This window comes from Apteryx mantelli, chromosome Z (genome assembly GCF_036417845.1).
Source record: "Apteryx mantelli isolate bAptMan1 chromosome Z, bAptMan1.hap1, whole genome shotgun sequence".
NCBI lineage: Eukaryota > Metazoa > Chordata > Aves > Apterygiformes > Apterygidae > Apteryx > Apteryx mantelli.
The window spans coordinates 64,020,327-64,043,533 of NC_090020.1; the positions used below are offsets into that span (position 1 = coordinate 64,020,327).

The 23,207-nt window shown below is 37.6% G+C and overlaps 2 protein-coding genes across 2 annotated transcripts in view; one reads left to right on the forward strand and one right to left on the reverse strand.

Moving 5' to 3' along the window:
* Window positions 1–13,689, reverse strand: part of CWC27 (CWC27 spliceosome associated cyclophilin) — a 114,638-nt gene extending 100,949 nt beyond the window's left edge. Inside the window, exons 1-9 of the mRNA XM_067316187.1 lie at window positions 13,613–13,689; window positions 12,556–12,652; window positions 10,830–10,942; window positions 9,362–9,505; window positions 8,647–8,745; window positions 8,328–8,431; window positions 7,190–7,259; window positions 4,117–4,196; window positions 1,484–1,517 (exon numbers count right to left, since the gene is read on the reverse strand). Coding sequence (XP_067172288.1) covers window positions 1,484–1,517; window positions 4,117–4,196; window positions 7,190–7,259; window positions 8,328–8,431; window positions 8,647–8,745; window positions 9,362–9,505; window positions 10,830–10,942; window positions 12,556–12,652; window positions 13,613–13,654 — 783 coding nt within the window. The 5' untranslated portion in view covers window positions 13,655–13,689. The remainder of the gene's footprint in view (window positions 1–1,483; window positions 1,518–4,116; window positions 4,197–7,189; window positions 7,260–8,327; window positions 8,432–8,646; window positions 8,746–9,361; window positions 9,506–10,829; window positions 10,943–12,555; window positions 12,653–13,612) is intronic.
* A 310-nt stretch (window positions 13,690–13,999) lies between these two features.
* SREK1IP1 (SREK1 interacting protein 1) lies at window positions 14,000–21,871 on the forward strand. Its single transcript, XM_067316188.1, is given in 6 exon segments — window positions 14,000–14,076; window positions 15,360–15,407; window positions 17,020–17,160; window positions 19,773–19,851; window positions 21,283–21,351; window positions 21,353–21,871. Coding segments are annotated over 6 exon segments (468 nt in total). The 5' UTR covers window positions 14,000–14,063; the 3' UTR covers window positions 21,471–21,871.
* Window positions 21,872–23,207: the final 1,336 nt, after the last annotated feature.

Genomic DNA, 23,207 nt, shown 5'->3' on the forward strand with positions numbered 1-23,207 from the left:
CGTTTCTTGGCCTGACAGAGGAAGGCAAAAGGGGATAAACCACCTCAGTTCAAAGATGATTGGGAGGGAGAAATAAATTATTCCTCTCAACAATGAAGCAGCAACCTGACTGGACCAAGGGATCTAAGCTTGACTCCTGCACATCAAAGCTTCCCTGAAGAAGGAAGTCTGCATGAATCTTCATGGAAAGATGCCAGCTCAGACAAAAATCAAATTGCCAGCTCTTTATATTTATTTTGGAGTGGTGCTAATTAGCCAAAGAGACAGCATAAGATGCTAAGTGATGGCAATTTTAACCACATGCAGAGATGTGACAGTCTCAGAAATGGTATTCAAGAGGACTGTACAAAACTCCAGGAGATAGCCAGGATGTCAACACTTGGAAAGCATCACTCTAAAGAGAATATACATATTTTGGGTGTGACTTACAGGTGGAAGGAGGATCATGATGTCCATGTCCATATGTATGAAAAGAAAAAAAAACACGAAAAAAAAAAAGCAGCACAATTTGGGAAGGAGAAAAAAAAAAAAATCAAGAGCTGGATTTTAGATATTGGCTTTGAGTCACTGTTCAGCAATCTTCAGAGCACCAGGCTTAGATATCAATTTATACAACAGAAGGCTATTTGAATATCTGATAAACTACTAGTTAAAGGTCATTCTCAGAAAGATTCTCAGAACCCTTCCAACACATAAACACCCCTGTACAGCAAGAATTACAAAGGAGAAGGGTACAAGAACCTAAACTCACACTACATTCTGTGGCTGGAAACACATCACAGAAAACGGGCTGGAAACTGACAGTTTTCTTTACATTTATGCAAGACAAAAGGACAGGTAGGGTCTCTCCTCTGTTTTCACAGGGCATGAATTAACAGTACAGTAGCTATGCATGGCAGATGGGTAAGGAAGACAGAATCCTTTTCAGCATTCAATTTGGGGAATGGGGATTGTATTCCCAGTCAAAAAATACATCCCTGTCCTCTCAACAGCAACTCAAAGGGCTATCCCCCAAGATCTATGGCCTGAGGCAAACACATACTTCAGCTAGCAATTTTATTCTGCGCAATATAGGACAATCTCTTTGTAACTATAATAGTCTCCATGTTTGGTTGTTTGTCCATTGTATTACTGCTTGTTTATTCACATTTCCCGTTGGTCAGAGGTGACAGTCTCCCTCAATACTATTTTTAGTAAGAAGTACTGAAATTTTGTTTCCTTGGAGAAATCTTTCCAACAGGATTTTCACTCATACAAAAGTTTCCCCTCAAAAACTGGAGTTTCATTATTATTTATGACAAATTTCATTAAGAGGGTTTTTTTAGTACAGATTTTTTTTTTCCTTAAACATGGAACATGTTTTCCTAAACATTTTTTGTCATGGAAGCAGTGTTTAGGAAAGTAGTATTTGTTTCCCCCCAAGAAGATTTAATTCACACACAACAAAAAATAAAGATTTATTTATTTAAAAAATGTTACTGACCTCACTTGAACCCCTTTCTTCACCTGCTGCTTCACTGGAAGAAGAAAAATAACCATTACTACTTTGAAGTACTAGAGAAAGATTAGAATAGTATTTAAAACAAACATAAACACACCAAAAAGCAGTACTTGAATTAAAAATTCTGTTCTGTATTTGAAATTTCAGTCAACGTAGTCATTTATATCATGCTCACCTTCAACCTAACAGCATCAGTTAGTAATATTTTCTATCGTTTCTAACTAGAAGTGTTTAAAAATCACAGAATAAAACAGTAGGAAAACTCTATGCTGTCATATAGTAGATAAATTCTATTATTAATCATATCTTGAGCTATCCAGACAAAACAGTGTCTCTGATAAGATAAAGAATTATTATTATTATTTTTATTTTTAACTTTAAGCCAAATATCTTGGTTCAAGAAAGTATGACTGGACATATAGATATGAGATTATGGGCTAGTCGTGGAAATCAATCAGGATGAAAATGCAGACAATCAAGTGCTATGACACTGTACATGTGCAGTATCTGTATCTTACAAGAATAAGTACCAAAAAAGTAAACAACAGTAAAATAATCGCGTCAGACAAAATACACAACAAATCAGCATACCGCCATGGTTTTTGACTACTGGTTGCATTGGGCTAAAGTAAAACAAAACAACCCCCCCAAGCAAACTTAACTCACTCTGTTAAAACAGATGTTTTTGATCTCATATGCAAGCAATCCCTAGCATTTCATTGCAAATATACTGCATTTAGGGAAGCCTTCTTTATATACATGCACTGTACTGGTAACTAGGCTTAACATCAACATTTTCATGTGTTACACACCTACAGTTTAGCATACTAGAAAGGAATCTCTCTGAAGATAATATACTAATGCTAACCTATCTACTGTTAATTGTCACAAACTAATAATAAAGACCCTTGAGGATTTTTCTGTCACAAGAAAAAAAAAAAGTTATGGTAGAGAGGCAAAGAAAGGAACATTGAAGGAGTCCCAGAAGTCAAGGCTTTGAGATACACTCCAACCCATCAATAAATAGCCAAGGTCACCAAAGAAACTATAAATTTGCCAGATCCAATAATGGCATTAATTTCTTTTAAAAAATGAATCCAGAAAACTGTCTATGGACGTAATTGTTTCTTAGTAGAAGATTATAATAAAATAATTCTTTAAAAAGTATTAAAAAAAGGCTTTGGCAGCATCAGGCTTATAATTCTGATGCCTGTACTGAGCAAATGAATAGACGCTATAATAAAACGTAAAATAAATAAACGCCTAGAAATAATGATCTAATTGGGATTTGTAACATGGCTTCTGTAAATGGAACTGCCTTTCCAACTTCTAGGAGTTTTTTGAAGGGGCTAAATGTGGGTGATCAGCTTGATATATTATATTTGGACATGCACAGAATGTCTAACCAAAAATTTTCAAGGAAACTAAGCATCCCTTGGGTGATGGGAATGATAAAGAAACAAAAGTTAGGGGCAAACAATGAGTTCTTGCAATGAAGGGAGATCACTAGCGGTGTTCCACAGGAGCCTGTGCTGTGCCTTGGGCTGCTCATACTCATTAACAAAGTGGGCAAGCAGGCAGCTCGCTGAGTTTCTTGATAATACAAAGCTACTCAGGATAGTAGAACAAGAGAAGACTGCAGAAGGACTTGAGTGACGAGTCAGCAAAATGGCAGGTGAAATTTAAAGTACAAAAAAGTAAAATTATGCCCATGTGGAAAAAGGATCCCACATACAGAACAAAGAGCTCTGAACTGACCATCACCAATCATTAATAAATTCTTGGAGTTGATATGATACTTTCTACACAACTCTCTCAGCTTAATACTCAACAGTGATTAAAAAACAAATTAGAAGTTAAGATTTATTAAGAAGGAAACAGAACAAAACAGACCATGTTTACGCAAGTGCATAAATCTCTCATTCACCTGCACCCTTAATACGTTGTGTAAATCTCAAAAAAAGATAGTTTAGAACAGAAAAGGGTTCACAGAAGAGCAACAATAATAACCAAAGGTACAGAACAACTTCTGCATGAGGAAAAGTTGAGTAGGCTTTAGCAGTTCAGGCTGGAAAAGAATGGCTTAAGGAGGGATAACGGCAGAGAGAGATGGATAGGGACTAACTGCTCACTGTCTCTTCCAACAGAATTGGAAGTTATCAGAGGCTAGCAACAGCCAGGTTCAGAACAAAAAAGGGAGGTACTTCTTCCTGCAACAGGCAGGAAACCCATGGAACTTCTTACAACAGGATGCTGTAAATGCAAAAAACATTACACGGGTTCAAGAGGAGACTAAGTACTTTGAAGAGAGATCTATTACAGATTATTAAACAGATGAACCACATATATCAAACTGACAGTCCCCTTAGCTGATAGTAGTTGGAGGCTGGGAGGCTAGTCAGGGAAACATCATGTTTTCTCTGCTCTTGTTCCTTCTTGGGCATCCACTAACGGCCACTATCTGTGACAGGCTTAGAGGGACATTCAGTCTGACCTAGCATGGTCATTCTTACTTTCTTAGAGAGTGACTGACAAACAGTGAGTACACACGATGCTAATCAGGTCTAACATTCTGAAAGTAAATCTGTTTTAGAAATTGGAAATTGTGTATTAACCTTTTGACAGCAGGAACTGAGCTTAGGTGGGGATCATCCTTCAGTAGGTCATGACTACTTTTACTTTTTCCCCTCATGCTCTGTTTAAAAAAAAGAGAAGAAGAAAAAAAAAGTGTTATAAACATCAGTGTTTTAGAGAGTGGATGGTGAAAAGAGGTAATGGTAAGAAAAAGATCATTTCTTTCTTGTTATTTTTAGCCTAAGCAGTGAGCATAGACAGTTCTAATAGCAGAAGAACAGAGAAAGCATTTTTTTTCATGTCACTGGCTCCAGAAAGAGAAGCATCAAATTGATTCCATGGATTTACATCTCTTTCAGCAATAACAATGCAGTTAATTCCAAGACTGGGGGGTGGGGGGAGGAGGAGATTGTCCTATTATCACAGTCATTACACATCATAAAGATACCAGGTCCAGTATGTATCTACCTGAGCAAATGAAGAGGTAAGACCTGACTTTCCAGTGATGGTATACAGCAACTCAGAACTAACACATACAAAAGTAGTACTTATCACTAGATCGGACATAATGTAGATCCCTCAAAAAAAAGAAATTAATAACCTGCAATACATCATGCAGGAATCATCCACAGAGGCAAGAAATCAAATAAATCTAGTAACGCATCAGATCATCAGGTGCAAAGACACCAGTAAGAAAATATTTACTGTGCTAATCCAAAAAGTACACTGAAATGTTATTACCTCTGTTATGGAAATACTCTGTATTGTGACCTGAACGTCTCCATTTCAGCTACAGCTTATATTCCCCTAATAATAATTCTGCAGATAATAAAACCACACTCTGACTTACAAACACTTTCAATTTATTATGCAGAAAAAAAGACTAACGCATTCAGCAATGTGAAAAATTATTTGCTTCAACAAGTAATTTCTTTGTGTGTTAAAGAGGCAGACAGAACATACGGCAATTGTTCAGTAACTTTGCGAACCACTCCAGACAAGTATGGACAATTAAAAGAGCAGTTTGGACATTGAAGGCTTCAGTTTAAAGACTAAGCCACAACTAGCAGGGGCCACAAGGCTCTGAGTGTAGTAATAGACATTAATGACCCTGAGAAGCTTCACCTGGGATCTCCACCCCATAGCCGTCTGGCCACGAGCTCCATTTTACCTCAGGTCTGCAAACTCAGTCCTTACCTGAGCTGTTGGAAGTGAACCTGTCTCTAAGCCCTGTCTTCTGAATGGACCCACCTGGACCCACATTGTAGCCTTGTCTCTGTGTCCTGTCTCTGGCCCCATGTCCTGCTGCTCCTGACTGGGTCGCCTGAATGGATCCCAGGCTTGGTTCACTGCTTGCCTCCTTTGGGACTCTGTGAACCCCGTTACTGGCACCTGGCTCTGTCTGCCACATCCAGATCCTGTGGGACTGCACCCCATCGGTGAGGGCACTGCCTGTGCTGGGATCACCCTTGGCTTATTTTCCTAAGGTAGCGGCCAGCCCTTGCTGCTCCCTGATAGTTAACTTGGGTCTTCTTAAGCTCCGAGCCAAACTGTGGACCCTGACCCCATGGCTCCTCCTGAGTGATCAGCCTGGCCCTGGGCTCTGATCTCTCCCCTTTGCTGAACTCCTGCCCAGCCCCAGACTCCTGAGTGAAACCCTGTCCCAGGCAACCTCTGGGGCTCCTCAGTGGCAGCCTGACTCCTTTCCCAACCCCCTCCTTCCTCCCAAATCCCACCCAGCCTCCAGGGCTCCTCAGCTGCATATCCAGAGCAAAACAGTGTCCAGAACTATAGAGATACTGACAACCTATTAGAGACAAGCAATTAGGTTAGGAAAGTAATTTTTCATTCTGCTATAAAGAACAAATAGGAATTCCTATAAGCAATTGATAAGGTTATTTTCCCAGCTACAGGTAGTCCAGAATTTAATCAGGACAAATATGAGGATAAGATTTTAAGATCAAGTTGGAAGGCAGTGTTGAAACTGGGTTGGTGGGGGGGTGGAATCAAGCATCTGCGCTTAAAGATATGTTCTACTTAGGTCATTTTCAACCAAAAAGCAAATACTTGGCATGAAAGGGAAGAACAAAGCAAAAGAATGAGATGCAATATTAAAACACAGACAGATGTATGTCAAGAAAAGAAGGGCAATGGCGCGTTGTTAAGGTAAACAAGTATAGTTAATCTGAATGGGTAAGCCAAAGCAAGAAACAACATCAGTTAAAACTACTGTTGTGATAAATCCCTGCTATCCTTCTGACCGATGCTATCTCACTGTACCATTATACATCACTGTATTCACTGCTTTCTTTTCTATTTTACCACAAATCCTTAGGGCTGATGACCACCTTTCAGTTTACGTTGGTACAGGACCAAGTACAATCTAGTCTGATCGTTAACTAAAGCAGCTAGGTACCTGAACCATATATATAAGCTAAAAAGCATACAGCCTTAGAGAAATCATTTGGACAGCAGCAGAAATGAGGATGACAACTTGCCAAAGAAATATTTAACTAACCTTATTTGAGTGGCAAAGTCAGGTTAGCAAATGTTAGATCAAAGACTATCTAAGCAACCTTAGTTATGTGAACCTGGACAATTCATAATAGTGTAACATTTAATTATGTGCTAATGCACTGTTTTCCCACACTATCACTGCCTCATTCTGCGCACAGGATAGATACGTAAGAAAACGAGGTTAAGAATGCACTTGCAATGAACAATTTGACATATGTCAAATTTCAGGTATTTAATGTGACCATTGCATCCCATTCTTGTAATTAAGGAGGTGAAGGAAAAATAAAGTATGTACCACCTTTACGAATTCTAAACAGTAGAAATAGCTCCAAATTACGAAGAGTGAAACATTATGTTTAAGGAAATATAAAAATTGTTACGCAGTAACTGAAGTCACATTCAAAGTTAGAGAAGTTAAAAACTTCTGTTTACCTATATGTTAAAATGATAGAATTGTGAAGACTAAAGTAATTCCAATATTATCGCTCAAAGCTCAGAAACTAATGAACAAAACTAATAACTTTAAAGCTTTTCACAAACATGTAAAAAAGTTAATTTTAAGCTGAAAAGAAAAAAAGGAAGGATTAAGTACATTACCTGACTAACTCTATTGACTTCTTCTTCTTCTTCTTCAGCTTCTTCTCCAAAGGAAAGTAGGTTAAAATTTCTTTAAAAGAGAAAACACGTATTTTCTAGCAACTCTAAACACTATTTGATCAACAATCCAATCCAATAAACTTTAAACATGTTACTTTTACATTGTATGTGATTTTTTTTCCTGCTAAATGTACCAACTTCAAACTATAACAAGTTATTTGCAATAAACTATCAGTATCCAGTATTTAGACAGTATTTAGATGTTTCTATCCTCTTCCCAAGATAGAACAATCAGCATAGTTAAGCATCACTTAGAAAGTGTTAAGAGGGAACTTAATGAAATCTGCCCTTGACGAACTTCCATGGACTCAAGTGCCTGACAGCTCTGCAGAACTCTTCTTTTTTTTTTATTTTTTTAAATTTGCTTTTGCTTTTTTCAATACAGCAACATTCAAGTACAAATACAAATTTTTCAAGATAGGACAGTTCAGAAAGGCATCGAATGCAGACATATATTCACATAATGGAATTAAGAGAAATAATGATCTTTAAGTTCTTTCGAAATTATTATTTTTTAACTATGTTGGATATACTTATGCAACAGAACAGACAGCATAGATACAGTTTAAATTTCCTATTACTTTTCATTACATGTTTATAACTACCAAACTACATTCACAGGAACTGAAATTTCCCATGTCAAATGCCTGCCTTCTGCTGAGTACTTTAGTGGGAGAGAAAGGGCAGCTGATAAAGTAAGTTCAAAATCTCAAACAGCTGATCTATGATCAAGTTATTAGTATCTAGTAAGATCTGTACCACCTCAGTCACAAAATGATGATTGCATATTCCTGCCCACAGGAACATGGCTTAAGCTACTACATTTTACCTCCTTTTGCAGTAAACCATACATACTACAGTTATCATGGGTCAGCTGATGCACAGTAACCATTTCGGTTACAGTAACTAGATTTTTCTGATCTCTGAAGAGACAGAGAAGGAGGTTGTTTTGCTAATATTAGAGAACATTCTTGTGCACATCTGGTTAAAGCCTTATGTTTCAAAAGCAGAAACAGAAAATAAGCAAGCCGTAAAACAAAGTTGAAAGAAAATTAACCACTGCTTATGTTACATTTACTTTGTGCCTTTCGATTTGGACTTTTTAGCTTCTTCTTCTGGTTTGTCCTTCTTCAGCTTTCTATTTGCTCTTGGAATGATGTCATCAAATGGATTAAACAAAACCTATTAAAAAATTAATATTTTAGACACATCTTTAACAGGCATTTTGTTGTAATTAAATGATTGAATATTTTAAATCAGCATATACAAAGACATGTATATCATAGATAGTTATAGATAAATGCGTGCCAGGTTTTCACATTAGAATGCAGTTGTCTGAAAACTATGAACAAACAAAAAATCTTTAAGTTGCAGATTTCAAAACAGAACATACCCACCTCACTACTTCTTATTTTGTGTGGACTAAGTGGTCTCTCTTCCTTGTCAACTTCTACTTCAGCCAGTCGCAACATATTATAGATTGTATCCCCTGTAACCTGATATAGAAAATACTGTAAGCACATAAGATTTTTAAAAGGTAATAGGTACAGGGAACAACTTTTTTTAAATTTAACAGTGGAGTTGAAAAAATTAGCACAGGTAGCTAAAACTGCTCTTTTGAGCGCCTGAGGAGGGGTGAGTGTCAAATTCTTACTGGGAGTTGTGAAAGAAGAAAATAAAAATACTGTGGAATGTAGAAATAGTTAATTTATTTATTTCAAATAAACCATGATAGTGGTAAATCCGTCTTGTGGCTTTCATTTTCCTGATTCTTCTTGGGTGATTATAATTTACAAATGGAATTTTATAATAATGTTACTATTACTAAACTGATTTATAAGACACAGTCATAAAATTTTCATTAAAGGAAGCGCAACACTAAAATATAATTTAGAAGAAAACCCACAGCAATGCAGATAATTATAGAAACTACCAATAGAAACATTCCTATCAGACACGGGAAAAAAAGAGAATGGAGACAGCCTAGAAAGTAGTGAAATAAATTTCAAATGTACACAACAGAAAAACAACACTAAAACAGCCTTTGAATAAAGAGATACATGTAATTGCTTCTGCGAAACTCAAATTGGGGTTCTAGCCTGTGTAACAGACCTTTCCAAAGATTGTGTGCTTGTTGTTAAGTTCATCTGCACGACCCAACGTAAAGAAAAACTGACTGCCATTATCATGGGGTCCGGCATTTGCCATAGCAACAAGTCCTCTTCGATTAAATCGCAATCGTGAGTGGAACTCATCCTGCCAAAGAAGAAAGACAAAGGAATATGATTTAGATATGTAACTTTATTTTTTCCACTTCTTTAACCAATTAGATTTACATCAATATACACACACTCAAAAAAAATAAGCTCTGTTAATTTTTTTCTGACAGCAATAAAACCAGTCATTTATAACTTAATGCCAAAATTATATTTAATAGCTGCTGTTCTCAACAGTTTTTATTAAAAAAACCTAACCAAACACTGAAGAAAAAATACTGTATCAATAATATAAACAAACATATAAGAAAAACTGTAACTTCTGTCTTTTTTAAAGATTCTGTTTTTCCAAGCATTGTCTAATTATTAGTTATTCAGTTTTTTTGTTAGAATTAACTGTCCCCCTCAATATTAAAAAAAAACGATGCCTCTCAAAGCAAGTAACTGCATCGCATATATTTCTTGTAAATCTATCATTCTTGTTAACTATTACATTTAGGGACAAATCTTAATTCAGGTAAAATAACTGGAAGTTCAGTAACAGACTGCAATGGTTCAATATTGAACAAGTATCATGGTCCCAAAAAAGTTCTTCCTAGGTAAAATAGAGTAGGACTACTTTCAAGGGAATGTGAATTGATGAGTAATATATTAACAGCATAGTAGTATCACAATTCTAAACACTGCAATACTGAATGATATCACTAATTTTAAGCAGTAGTGCTACTACAGTATTGGGAATATTTGTTTTGTGCTCTGCTTAGGTACCAATCCCCTCCATAAACATCAAGATGTATTACATGCGTGAGTCTACTCTAGCAGTAGGGGAGATGGAAGGCCCAGAGACAGGCTGTGCGGCTTCATTCACTAGCTAAAGGTCTTCCCCTCCGTGTCTGAAACAAAGCAATCAAGCAGAACAGAATACAGTGTGTGTGTGCGTGCGTGGCTTCACTCATGATCTAAGGCTCCCGGTCAAGAAATGAGCTGTGCCAGTATCAATAATTCAAATGAATGCATATACAACATTCAGGACCTTTGCTAACTGAGATATAAATACATGTAAATAATGTACATTTCTGAGTTTACCACATATAAACACCTACTCTTAACTCTTCCCCCCCTTTTCCCTTGTGCAGTTCATGCTAATAAGGTTATACATTTACAATATCATAACAACTAGATTTAAGAACGCTGAAAACAAAAATGCATATTCAAAAATACTGAAGCAACATGTCAAAGCCATTAGTGTACACAACTAATGTTACATTTCTTACACGAGTTTTGCTTTTTTGTAACCTAATTTATTAGGAAGACCATCTGATAGGGAATAACTAAAAACTAACACACAAGATAAAGGTATCTACCTTGAAAGGAGCTCCATAGATTGAATCGCCACCTGACCCAGTACCAGTGGGATCACCTCCTTGCACTATAAAACCAGGCACAACTCTGTGAAATATTGTGTTATTGTAATACTCTAAAAGAAAAGAAAAGAAAAGGATATTAAAAACATTTAAATGGTCTCAAATTTACACTTCCATTTAGATTAGGCAGAGATATCCAGTGACAGGAAATCCAGAAAACAAGTACTGTTAAGTGCTCCTTCCACTGTGTTCCCTCCTCTTCCACTGTCTTGCTTGGTGTGACTGTGTCTCATCTAAAAATTATGACTGATGACATTTATGACAAAAATTGTGGTGTGTCACACATTTCTGCTGCAAAAGGCACTGTACATCACTGATAAGATGATATTGATGAGTTTCTTTCTTTCCAGCTTTCCAGTATTATCACTAGAATGATAGTCCCAATATATACCAATTTAAAAGGAGAGATAAATCTATTACGCTTTGTGCCAGCTAACATCTCACATGTATAGTTATCCATACCCATACACCAAACGGTTAGCATGTTCACTGACCAGCATGGAACACAGGTGTCATCACTTTTACCTGCATTGTACCCAAGCTGATGATTTTCACTGAATGAAATATGTGGTACAGTTCCCTCCCTAAGTTACCTTCTCTCTGTTCTATATACATCAGATAAGATCACAAGGAAAACAAAAGGAATCAAAATTTAACTCTACTTGACATGTATTTCCATTCTTTTGTTTTTTGTTTTTTTTTAATCTGCAACATGCTGCAAGACAAAGCAAGATTTACAAATGTTACAGCATAGCTAGGTATCTTCATGGACAGTCTTACCCTAGGGAACTTACAAGGGAAATATTCAAATTTATCATAAAAAAGCATGTGATCCTACACAGCAGTCAGATAAATTCAGAAAGGATATCCTTTAACCCTGCAGGTAACTCTCAGGATTTGCCAATGGCTGAGTTGTCTTACTTTTGAAAAAAAATCTCCACATCAACATTAGATGTAAGAAACTAACTAAACAAGAAACAGACATGATTTGTGCTGGAGGCACAGATCCCAGACTGCTATTTTTCCTGAAAAGAGGAGGGCTAAAAGAACTCTTAGCCACTCCATAAATGCATAAGTGGGATAATACCAGTGGCTAGAAAACACATAAAGGCAAGAAGTCCTTCATATATTCTTGGTACAGTTTTCCCAACAGAGAACTTCTCATTCTGGCACCCACTATTTCAGTGATAAGCATTGCAGAGCTTCAGTCAACACAAAACTACAGCAAAAGAAACATTAAAAGCACTCATGAATAAAAGAAAAAGTAGTAAGGATGGTGATACAAAGAGTAGCTTTTCGGTGGATGTCCAAGTTTTGCATCATTTCCATTTCATGCATTCATTAAAGGAGGAGTTATACTTTACAGTGACTTGCCAAAAATAAGCCTTCCTAAGTCTCTGATGTACAGCTTTTCAGTAAATACTATGTCATCTACTAGATTTGAGAAAAACATCTAAAGTTTTTTTTTTTCATTCAAGTTCTTTTTATAAGACCTTGAAGAATATTCTCTTTCTGGGTACTATTTAGTATTTTCTACATACAAATAACATCACTTAACATAATAAGGTGAAAGCATAATTATGACCTCTATTTTACAAAAAAGACAAAAATATATCAGTGTTGTACATGAAATAATTTCAGCAACTCCTATCCCATCAGTCATTACCTTCCAAACAAAGCTGGATGAAATTCCGACATGCTTTTGGTGCTTCCTTTGACCACAATTCTATATCAATATCTCCTGCTGTTGTTCTCAGCAAAACCTATAAAAACACAGATAAATATGTCATTACTTTTCTTGCAACTTAATCACTGGTCAAAAAACATCATTGCTGAGTTAAAAAAATACTTCTAAATTCATGAGGTTAATAACAGTAGCAGATATTCCAATATGCTGGGCAGCAACTGTTAGTCCACGTAGTATTGCCAGTAGATAAGATACAGTTCTTAACTAATGGTAAGCAATATAATGCTTCAAGACAATGACCTGGTACCAGACACGTGACAGACGAATTAGATACTCTTTATTCACTTCCAGAGTGAAGCAACACTGAACAGGAATAATTACGCCTTAAACCTCCAAAAACATGTAACTTTATTACAGGTGTTGCTATTACGTTCAGTGGAACATCACAATATTATTAAGAACCTCAGATTTGGTCACAGAACAGGAGAAATAAGATGTAATGCTTCAAGGACTACTTTGTGTTACGTAGCACACACTGCTCCTTGGGTCAAGTAACGCCTTTAAGGGTTACAATACATTAAGCACTAGTTTCAATCAAAGCAGCGCCATGCCACTGAAACTATCACCACACGTGCACCGTGCACGCTCTCCTCACCCGCCCCGCTAAACGCACACACACACAGCATACAACCCCTTTACCTGCCCCTTTGGGAACAACCGCAGCGCACAACCCCCTCTCGGCACAACCCCTACGCACATGCAGTGCTACCCCTTCACCTGCGAAACCCACACGGGGATCGCAAAACCCCCTCGCCTGCACAACCGCCCTTCCCACGCAGCGCGCAGCCCCTCACCCGCACTACCACGCACACGGTGCACGACCCCCTTCACCACCCCCGAGCACACAACCCCCCCCGCCCCCTCCCGAGCGCACACCCGCTCCCCCCGCCCGCCCGCCAACGGCTGCGCCGCCCTCGCCCCTCGCCGGCTCCCGGGGCAGCGGCCGCCCCGCCCCGCCCGGCGCGGCAGGCCTCACCTTGCCGTTGGTGGGAGGCTCCTGGATGTAGATGTTGCTCATGGTCGGGAGAGAGGCGTCCCGGGACTTCGCCAGCCGCCCGGGCGCGCCGCGCGGCTGCGCCTCGCCTACAAAGCCGCGCTACCGCCGCGAGCCTCCCGCCATCTTGGGCGCTCCTACCCGGCCCAGCGAGGCGGGGAGGCGGCTGCCCAAGCCGGGGGGAAGGCGAAAGGGATGAGTCCCCGGCCAAAGCCGCCCCGCGCGTCGATGAGTACCGCCTCCGCCTCAGCAACGCCTGGAAGCTTCTCCCGAAACCTCGCGTCCCGCTCCTTTGCTCCCGCCCGGCACGGGGACGGCCCCGTCCTCCCTGCGAGTGGCACGGTCCTGGGTGCGCCGCGCAAAGCCTTCCGGCGGGGAGAGCCGCTGCTGCAGGCCGGGCCGGCTGGAGCGGGCCGCGACCGCGGGAGGCTCCATGGCTCTGCCGGGTGAGGAGGAGGGGGCGGCGGCCGGCCGCGGAGCGGAGCGCTGGGAAGGGGCGCGGCGCTCCGCGTTGCAGAAAAGCACGCGCCGAACCGCGGCGGCGGCATGCGACTGTGTCGCGGTGGGAAGCGTGGGAGGGGAGGGTGGTGGGAGTGTATAGCTGGGGAGGATTTTTATTTACTGCCCTTTTCTTCCGCATCTTTTTGCTCACTTAGGTGCGTTTGTGGGTGCCTTTTATGTGAGAAACGGTTTGTGGTGCATCTCCTAACATCATAGGGGCTGCAGGTAGAGAAACATTGCTCTGGTTTAGAAAGCTGATTTTCTAAAACGGTCCTAGTTCTAAGAGCAAGAGAGACAGGGAAACTTTAGGGGCGTCAGGTAATGGAAATTTAGTTGTGACTTCCATTATGAATAGGCTTAGCTGATTTAAAAATTGGTCCGTTTTTCTTTGGTTTCTGGGATTTCTCCTGAGTCCTGTTTTACTACATCTGTTAACAGTTAACTGTGAGCTCACAGAGATACAGAAAGTGTTTGTTTTTCCCAAAACTTGCACTGTTCCGGTCCTCCTTCCTGCAAAATATCTACTGTCCTTTCCTTTATTCTCTTCACTTTATTCTCTGTCTCCTTTCTTGCACCCATTCATTCTTCATATGCTGGTGGTTTGTTGCCTGAGTTCAAGATGGATTTGTTTGGCCGGATTTTATTATTATTATTATTTCTTTTTGTCTTTTTTTTCAGGAATTATTATTTATTTCTCTTTTAATTGCTTTCTTAGACAGTTCTTGCAATTAAAATATACATCACCTCAGAATTTCCAGGCACTGCCTGTGAACAGGCACACACTGCAAGAATTTATAAGTACCATCGTGGTGCACAGTTATGGATCATTGGAATGTTTGGGGACTATTAACATGTCCATACTATAACTAAACAAATGCATAAGTTTTCAGAGAAGTGGAATAATTATTAAAGTTATAACAGCAGAAAAAATCAACTGAGGATTTGACAATAAGTTATGTGAAGCTGAACGATCCATACCAGTTTATATTAGCCAAACTTGTTCTGATAGAATACTATGCAGAAAAGTGACCTTAGAAATGCAGTTTGTTTTGCTTTTCTTTACATTTGTGTCAGTCTTCCTGGTGACAAACAGTCTGAGATCTTAGTGATCTTAGTATTCTGAAAGGAACGCTCATTCCTATCTGTGCATTGACATTGTCAAGTCAGATTTAAAAAAAGCTTTGAGTTCTGTTTCATAACACCTAATTGATGGAATTTTCTCTTTCAGGTGGAAATAAGGATAACATCAGAGCGGGCTGCAAGAAATGTGGCTACCGTAAGTCTGTAGCAAGCTATATGAAGATGCATATGATACAGTGTTTTCTTCAATTTATGATGTTTGAACTGCCTTTTGGAGAGGCGAAAACAAGTTTCCTCCCTCATTGCCCAGATATTTCTCAGTTTAAGTTACCATATTTGTTTTTCTTTTTTCCTACTCATTTTCTGGTCCTCACACTTATTACTGCTTTCAAAAACCCCTGAGTTTCTCTGTGAAAACAATATGCTACTGTATTCATATATGTTTCATTTGCATGCAATTAAAGACCTTTAAATTCAAGTTTCTTGATATCTAGCTTAGTACTTACTGAGATGAATAGAACATCGTGCTGCTTCTGAGCTGTTGTAGCAGTCTCTCTGCAGAACTTAACTTGAGCAGAAATGTCTGCTTATGTCCAATGCATGTTTTGAAATGAAAAATAGTTTAAAATTTTTATGACCTTCTATGCTAAGAAAATCTTCTTCATGCAGTCTATATTTCAAGAAACAGTTTTTTTGTTTTTTTTTTACTTGCAAGTTCTCTACTTAGTACTTAGCTCATGCTTTGCATTATGCTGTCATCATAAAAGCATATCTGTGGCTACTCCTGCTGAACATGGATCTGTCCTAGTGTAGAATTAAATTTTGTAATCGCTAAGGCTTATTTTTTGAACAATGAGGGAAAACCCCCCGCTGTTTTGCAGTAAATTGTGTTGAACCTGTAATACAGGGATTTAAGTTATATATTTATGAGCATTATGTGGGGTGAAGGAAAAAAAGCTTGCTTGCTTCTTTCACTGTAGACTTTGCCTCCAAAAAATTTTGTCAATGAGTTGCTTATATGTACCAGTTCTTCCAAGGGAACATGGATATCTGCAGTGATTGATTTGTAGGTGAAATAGCAGCTTTCTGGAAGGCGAGAAAACTTGTAAAGTCACTCATGCTGTATTTATCTTCCTAAAAGCTCTGTCTTCAGGATGTAGGTTTTTTGATATGAAGCAGCTGAGTTTGTTTCAGTTGCTACTTGAATTTCCTGTATTTTTAGCATAGTCTCTCCCAAACCATATCTTCAGTTTGTTTTATTTTTCTGTAATGTTCCAATAGGTATATACAGCTGCGAGGTTTCTATCTCTGGTCATGATTATTGAGACATAACTTAGAAAACTAAAAATACTAGTCAGGTAGTAGTTTGGTCAGTATTATGTACCAGTTATTAAAGATAAATTATATCTAATAAGGGAATAAAATTCTTGTATTTTGCTAGAGGGAGAGAGAAAGAGTAAAAAACTAGAGCAAGTGTGTTATATTAAATATTTCACTCCTTGCTTTTAAATGCTTCTTCAGGAAAGGATCTGAGACCATTAAAAAATAGAAAGCAAAGGTTGGACAAAATCTTTAAATTTACAGAAATATGAAGGGAGGTCATAAAGCACCATTAAATGGGATACCTTTGCACAGCTTCTCAAGGTTCTTCAATACTTTTTCAAAGTAAACTTTCTCACTTCCCATTCATAGATCGCAGTCTCACCTTTTCACTTACCAAACTGAATAATACTAAAATGCATGTTCCTTAGCTTCTGATATTATTTGGTAATTTATAACTTTTCTTTCTGAATATTTGTTTTGTTCAGCTGGTCACCTGACATTTGAATGCCGAAACTTCCTCCGAGTGGATCCCCAAAGAGATATTGTTTTAGATGTCAGCAGCACTAGTAGTGAAGACAGTGAGGAAGAAGAACTACAAAGATTGCAAGCTCTGCGTGAAAAAAAGAGTATGTTTGTTGTTGTGTTTTTTTTTTTTCTTCTTTTAAGAGTAAATCACATAATGGTCTTCTGAAGTACTGGAATGATCATTTTATCCTTTTTGAGAATTACTATTAGTTCTTTTAATCAGTGCTTTAAAAGAAGGATTTTACTTCATATGATCAGTCTTTAGAGGTTTGATACACCTAAGTCTTTTTTACTATAATTAATTCCTTTTGTAGGAAATTATTAATATACCCATTTGGAACATCTCAAAAGGAGCTCTTAAATACAAAAGACTGTAAGAATGGTAATAAGCAGCTGCTTAGAAGAAAATGATGTGGATGTTCTCAGTTAATCTGTTGATTATTGCATATGGTTTAAACATCCTAAAGTTGATGGTAACTGTTAATGACAAATAAGAAAAGTGAGTTTCTCTCCAGTTTCTAAGTAGCATTTTGACTGAAAGAGCTAGTGATTGAATTTGAACTTTCATATTTGGAGATATACTGTTCCCTGTGTGGAAGGTTTGAACATCAGCTGTGTGTCAGAGAGAATAGGTGGGTTAATTAGTTACCAGGTACCTGAGTTCATTTGAATTTGGACTCTGAAAAGGCCCTCCCCTAAATACGAAGAGGAGGTTGTTCCACCATAGCATGTTTTAAGTATACCAATCTAAAATGAATTTTCTTAATTTTTTTTTCCACATGCTTGAAACATCACATTTTGATCTGTTGCTCTCATGTTCCAGACTTTACATTCAGTTCCTACCCAAAACACCATTTAGGAAGAAGAAAGGATAGAGAGACCCCCATATTTTGCTATAACGCTTTAGAAGAAATGCATAGTCTGTATGTCACACTGCTGAATTGGATCTGCAACAGTCCTTTCCTGGAACAAGTCTCCTTGGAAAAACTTGTTCCCATTTATTATACACTTTTGAATGTAGGGTCTTTTTTCTTGGTCCCTAAACAAATTAAAGATGGATATCTGCAGGAAAAACAGCTCTTTACTGGATCTTGTGATATTCTTGTCTATTTTATTTTCTTTCTCAACATGTGGCTGCTATGTGTAGTTTAAGGCCATCTGTATCTTTAACTCATTTAGACATTTCAGGAATGTTTTTTTTCCCCTTTTGCTTTTAATCTTGCCTTCCTGTTCCCTGTTTTGGTAAACCTCAGGGCACTTATAAGAAAATAAGTAACAACATTCTCCTATCTGAACTTGAATGTTTCTTTTACATTGAGTTTGTATTGGTAACTGTGTTCCTACTGGCTTTGAAACAAACATACAATTGTAACTGCCAAAGTGATCTCTAGCCTTAATAAAGCTAGAGTTTTCCTGAGCTCTGTTTCTGGATGGTGGAAAGAGGAAGGAGGGTGGCAGGTTTGCTTAGAGGACAGTTCATGGCAGAAGCCTGACTTCTAGTCACCTATTTACTGGCAAATTCGCCTTTCTGGACAGAAGAAACTATTTGTCATCTCTTCCATCCCACTCCAGCAGCTCCTAAATCATTGCTAAGTAGAAGAATCAGTTCTGATGTAGGAAATCCTCTATGTCTTCAAACCTAGCCTTTTGGATTTTAATGAGGCTGTTTTGGACAAATATCTAGTTAATTTTTTAAAGCAACTCATAAAAATGAGTTGGTGAAGCAATGTTATTTCACAAACTTAAAGTTATAAAGGTAATTGACAAGAAAGTCTGTAATGGTAGAAGATTTAGTTATGTTTTGTTTATATGCTTGCTATGCTAACTGTCCCTCAATAACATAATTCAGAGTGTCAGATATTAAGGTACCTAAAGATGTCTTTTCCATGAAAGTACAGGCAATACTTAGTGTTTATGGAACTCTGTACTGTTTGAATATTTGAATATTGTTGTCACATTGTTAGTTCAGTCTCTGAAGGTTTTCTTTTTCTTTATAGAATTCATTCAACCTCAAAGTGTCGTCTTGATAAAGCTCTATTGGTGGTGTCTTTGCAGATGTTTCTCTTTAGCCATAACTGCATCTTTACCGTAACAGTAGGAGCTTTCTAGCTGTCCGTTTTTTTTTTTTTTTTTTTTTTTTTAGTATTTCTGTTCCATATTTAGGTTTTATTCAACTGCATGTGGAAACTGGGGATAGGCCAGAGTGGGAGTGACTTTTCTAGCAATTTTCACAGACAGTATATTGACAGTTAATTCAAATTTATCTTAATTATGACTTAACTATTTGCTATTTGCATGTGAAATAAGGTTGTGTGCAAGTAATTCAGGTAAGCCTGAGGGAATATACTTTTTTATTATTTGGTACATTCTAGTTACATGACCTGTTTTCAGACTTGTGCAAGTCTTAAAAATACAGAATAATAGATATGGAAACCTGAAGCTGATGTAAATGTGAAGGAAAAGTCACAAATTTTGCTATGTTTTACAGGTATTTCTTCATTCTCAATCTTTAAATAAAAGTCCCTGGAATGTAAGTGATATAACAAGTTCTGCTGCTCTGCAAAATATTTTTGAAATTAATTTACTAGGGAAGGAAAAGAAAAACTTTTAACAAGGATTTTATGCTAATTTTATGCTGTTGCTGAAACCATTCTTCTAATGCTAATCTTAGTTCAGAACTGAAATATTTTGTAAACTAACTTTTTATCCACAGATTTAAATGAGGAAGAAGAAAAAAAGAAACAAAAAAGAAAAAACAAAGAAAAAACAAAATTAAAGAGAGCACGGAAAAGGTAACCCTTTCACACACCTAATTTAATTTCAAAACAGAACTTTAGAAATATTCCATGTTGTTTTTTTCTTCCAAAAAACATTGTTTCTTTTGATCCAGTATGTTTTGCCAAGTACATCTTTGGTTTGAAAAGTTTCCTGTTTTCCAGTGAGAACTTGCCTGGTTTTTTGAAGGGTGGTAATGTCACCAGGCTTTCTGCTGTAGCGTTAGGACCATGAAGGTCTTGAAAATCTAGCAAGGCATGGAAGTTCTGAAGGCCTGCAGTTCTGAAATAGCAGTGCTCTGACTGATGACCCCCCACTGAGGGGTCCCAGGATGTGGTGGGAAAAGTAGAACCAGAACAAGTCAGCAGAGCTCTGTGGTTGGCAGCCCTGAGATCCCCAGCTTAGCCACATGGAGGGGCTCCTCTGGAGTTCACGGACCCTAAGATCCTCCATTGCTCCTCCCTCCCTTGTTGAGTGACATATAACTGTCAGTAGGAAAGCATTTTTGCACATTTACTTAAAACATGCTGAGTTCTCACACTCCTGTTGCTTTAGAAGCTCAAAAAATTGTTACTCCTGTTTCAAAAAAAGTCATAATACACAAATTTATTGTGAATCCAAATTTTGTCCTGCTGACTGATTTTTAGATGAGACTATCCACTGATTGGCTGTTAGGACTATGGATGAGATAATCTCCTAGGAACTGCACTGAGAGCCAGGAAATGTGTAATCTCTTTGGATGCCACAATAACACATTATTCAGAAACAAAATAAGTGTACAGAAACAGGATTTAACCCTGGTCACATAGGCATTTTTCCCCTTCCTTATTTACATAGTGTAACTCTAACCTGTACTTATAAAGACAGTACAGAGGAGTTGGACTGCTTGCTGCAGTCTTTACATGCAAATAATAGTTAATCTTGTAAACAATACCATAAAACTGCACTCTTGAGTAAAATAAGCAGGACTTTCCTTTTATTGTCATCTTAATTCTTGTATGTATACAATCTCTTCCCTCATCACTCTGTTAGAGACAAATGTTATGAGCTGCAAGAGCATTTAACTTGGTCATACCTGTTTCTCTTAACTTTTTTATATGAGACACATTAAGATTTGTCTGAAGGCATTACTTGTAGTGTTTTTATTGTCATGCTTTCACCCTGTTTTCTTGAGGTCTGTACTCTGAGTGTTTCTGTTAAGGTTGAAAAACACACAACTTGCCTATTTCATTGTGAATTATTCAGTATTATAAACGTACTGCTTTTCCGCCAAGGTCATCTAATTAGAAAAGTCATTGTTCAGTTGAATATATAGACTGAGATGGTTATAAGCTTTCCGGTGGGTACTACTGTATGAATTCTATACCAAATTAAACTTGTGATATTATATAGATACTGGTTCATTTTTCCTCCTCTGATTCGTTGTCAATCTGTATTTCTTCCACTAGATCTTCCTCATCAAGTGCAACTGAAGAGGATAAGCCAAAATCAAAAAAACAAAAATCACAAAAAAAAGAAAAAAAAAGAAAAAAAGAATAAATCTAAGAAAGGAAAACATCAGAAAAAGGAGAAAAAGAAGAGAAGAAAGGAAAAAAGTACATCTTCTGATAGTTCAGACAGTTCTAGTAGCGACTGAGGTGCTGACTTGTTTTTGCTTCCACTTCCATAGAGACTAGAATGCTTTTCCTTCAAAATATAACCTACTTATGCTTTGCAGTGTTGTTGTTTTAAAATGATACATATAGATTTCTTCAAAAAAATATATTTGCAAATATCAGTGCTTCAGATTATTAAATGGACGATTTGGAAAAAATCTACTCATTTCAAGTTTATTACTACCCAACCATGCAAGTTGGACTTGTTTTTGACTCTTAGTTCAGTTTTGATTACTTTTTATAATTTATACTAGGATATGGCAAGTAATTGTGTAGAAAGGTTCAGACAAATATGCTTTGCATTGGAACTGTTAAATCAAATTTGCAAATTTAAATAAGGCTTTCTGTTCTTTTATTTTTTAAATAAATGTTTTGCATAACACTTTCTACCTATATACACTACGCAATAAGTGCAAATGAGGAATAGTTTGGGGGGTTGGGAGAGGGAAAGAACAGGAGATAAGGACCTGATGGAGACTGCTCCTTCAAAATAATCTTCTAAAATTGATCTAATAATAATTTTGAAATACACAAATACACGTTCTTTTGGCAGGATCACTGTGTGAGCAAGCTGAAAATAAACAAAAGCAAACAGAACCTATGGAGCTTTCACAGTCCTTTCGTTCTGTCTAGGTTCTGTTCTTTTGCAGTTACAGCTACTTCATCTTTGTAAGATAGATATAAAATGCCACTTCTTAACACTAAAAACCTATAAAGCAAGATTGTTTACAATAAGTAAGTGCTGTATTAATACAGTATGTGGTGATTAATGCCTACACAAGTCTAAACAGAGCAAACTCAAAGACCAACACTTGACAAGAATCTTGAGGTGTGCATTCATTCTAACACCCCCCCCCCATTGAAAACTTTTTTTTCCACTTGTGTAAATTGAACAGTCTATCCTGTTGAAGTTGGTAACAAAATTTACCATTTGCTATCGGGGAGTTAGGGTAAGCATGTCAAAATTTTGTAAGAACTAGATGCCACAGTGTCCAATTATCTTGCACCAGGATAGGGTACAGATTCAAAAAAGACTGAGACACCTAAAATCTGCTCAACTTGAATGTATGATCCTATTCTTGGGATGCCTAAACCTCAAAGTGCCTGTATTTACAGTTTCTTGAGAATTCCCTTCCTGCCTGGGGTTTTGTTTTTTGGTTAGGCATGGAACCACTTCCACCTGAGCAGCTAGGCATACAGCTGTTGTTTAAACCTCACAGGGGTCAAAAGATGAGGGAGAGTAACATCTAAGCTTTCTTAAGAATGAAACCCACTGCTTGTATTTTTTGAAGTGGGATAAAGCATTGAGTCAGTACAAAAAGTTCTATGGTGCTTTAGTGCATTTGGCCTGAAAGTGGGATACCTAGGTCTAATTCCTTCTTTCAAACTTGTATTTCCCAGGCCAGTATCCTAATTATTAGGCAATGCTACTTCTGCTGTTGGGCTGTAATAGTGAACATCAAACAATGAAACACTCATGGAAGCTGCAGAACAAAGGAAAATAACCTGCAACCTTCTAAGTAGGTCTCTCAGTAGAGGATGGCAAGAGTCCTTGCATCTGTTCTTTTTCTTTGATCTAACCTCTAATTTTTAATGTTATCACCATGATTTCTTGAGATGGGCTTGAATAATACCACTGAATAAAGATTAGACTCCTTAATTAGCTGATGCCTGTACATAAGACAGAGAAGGAATAGTATAATGAACGTCTCTTTCTG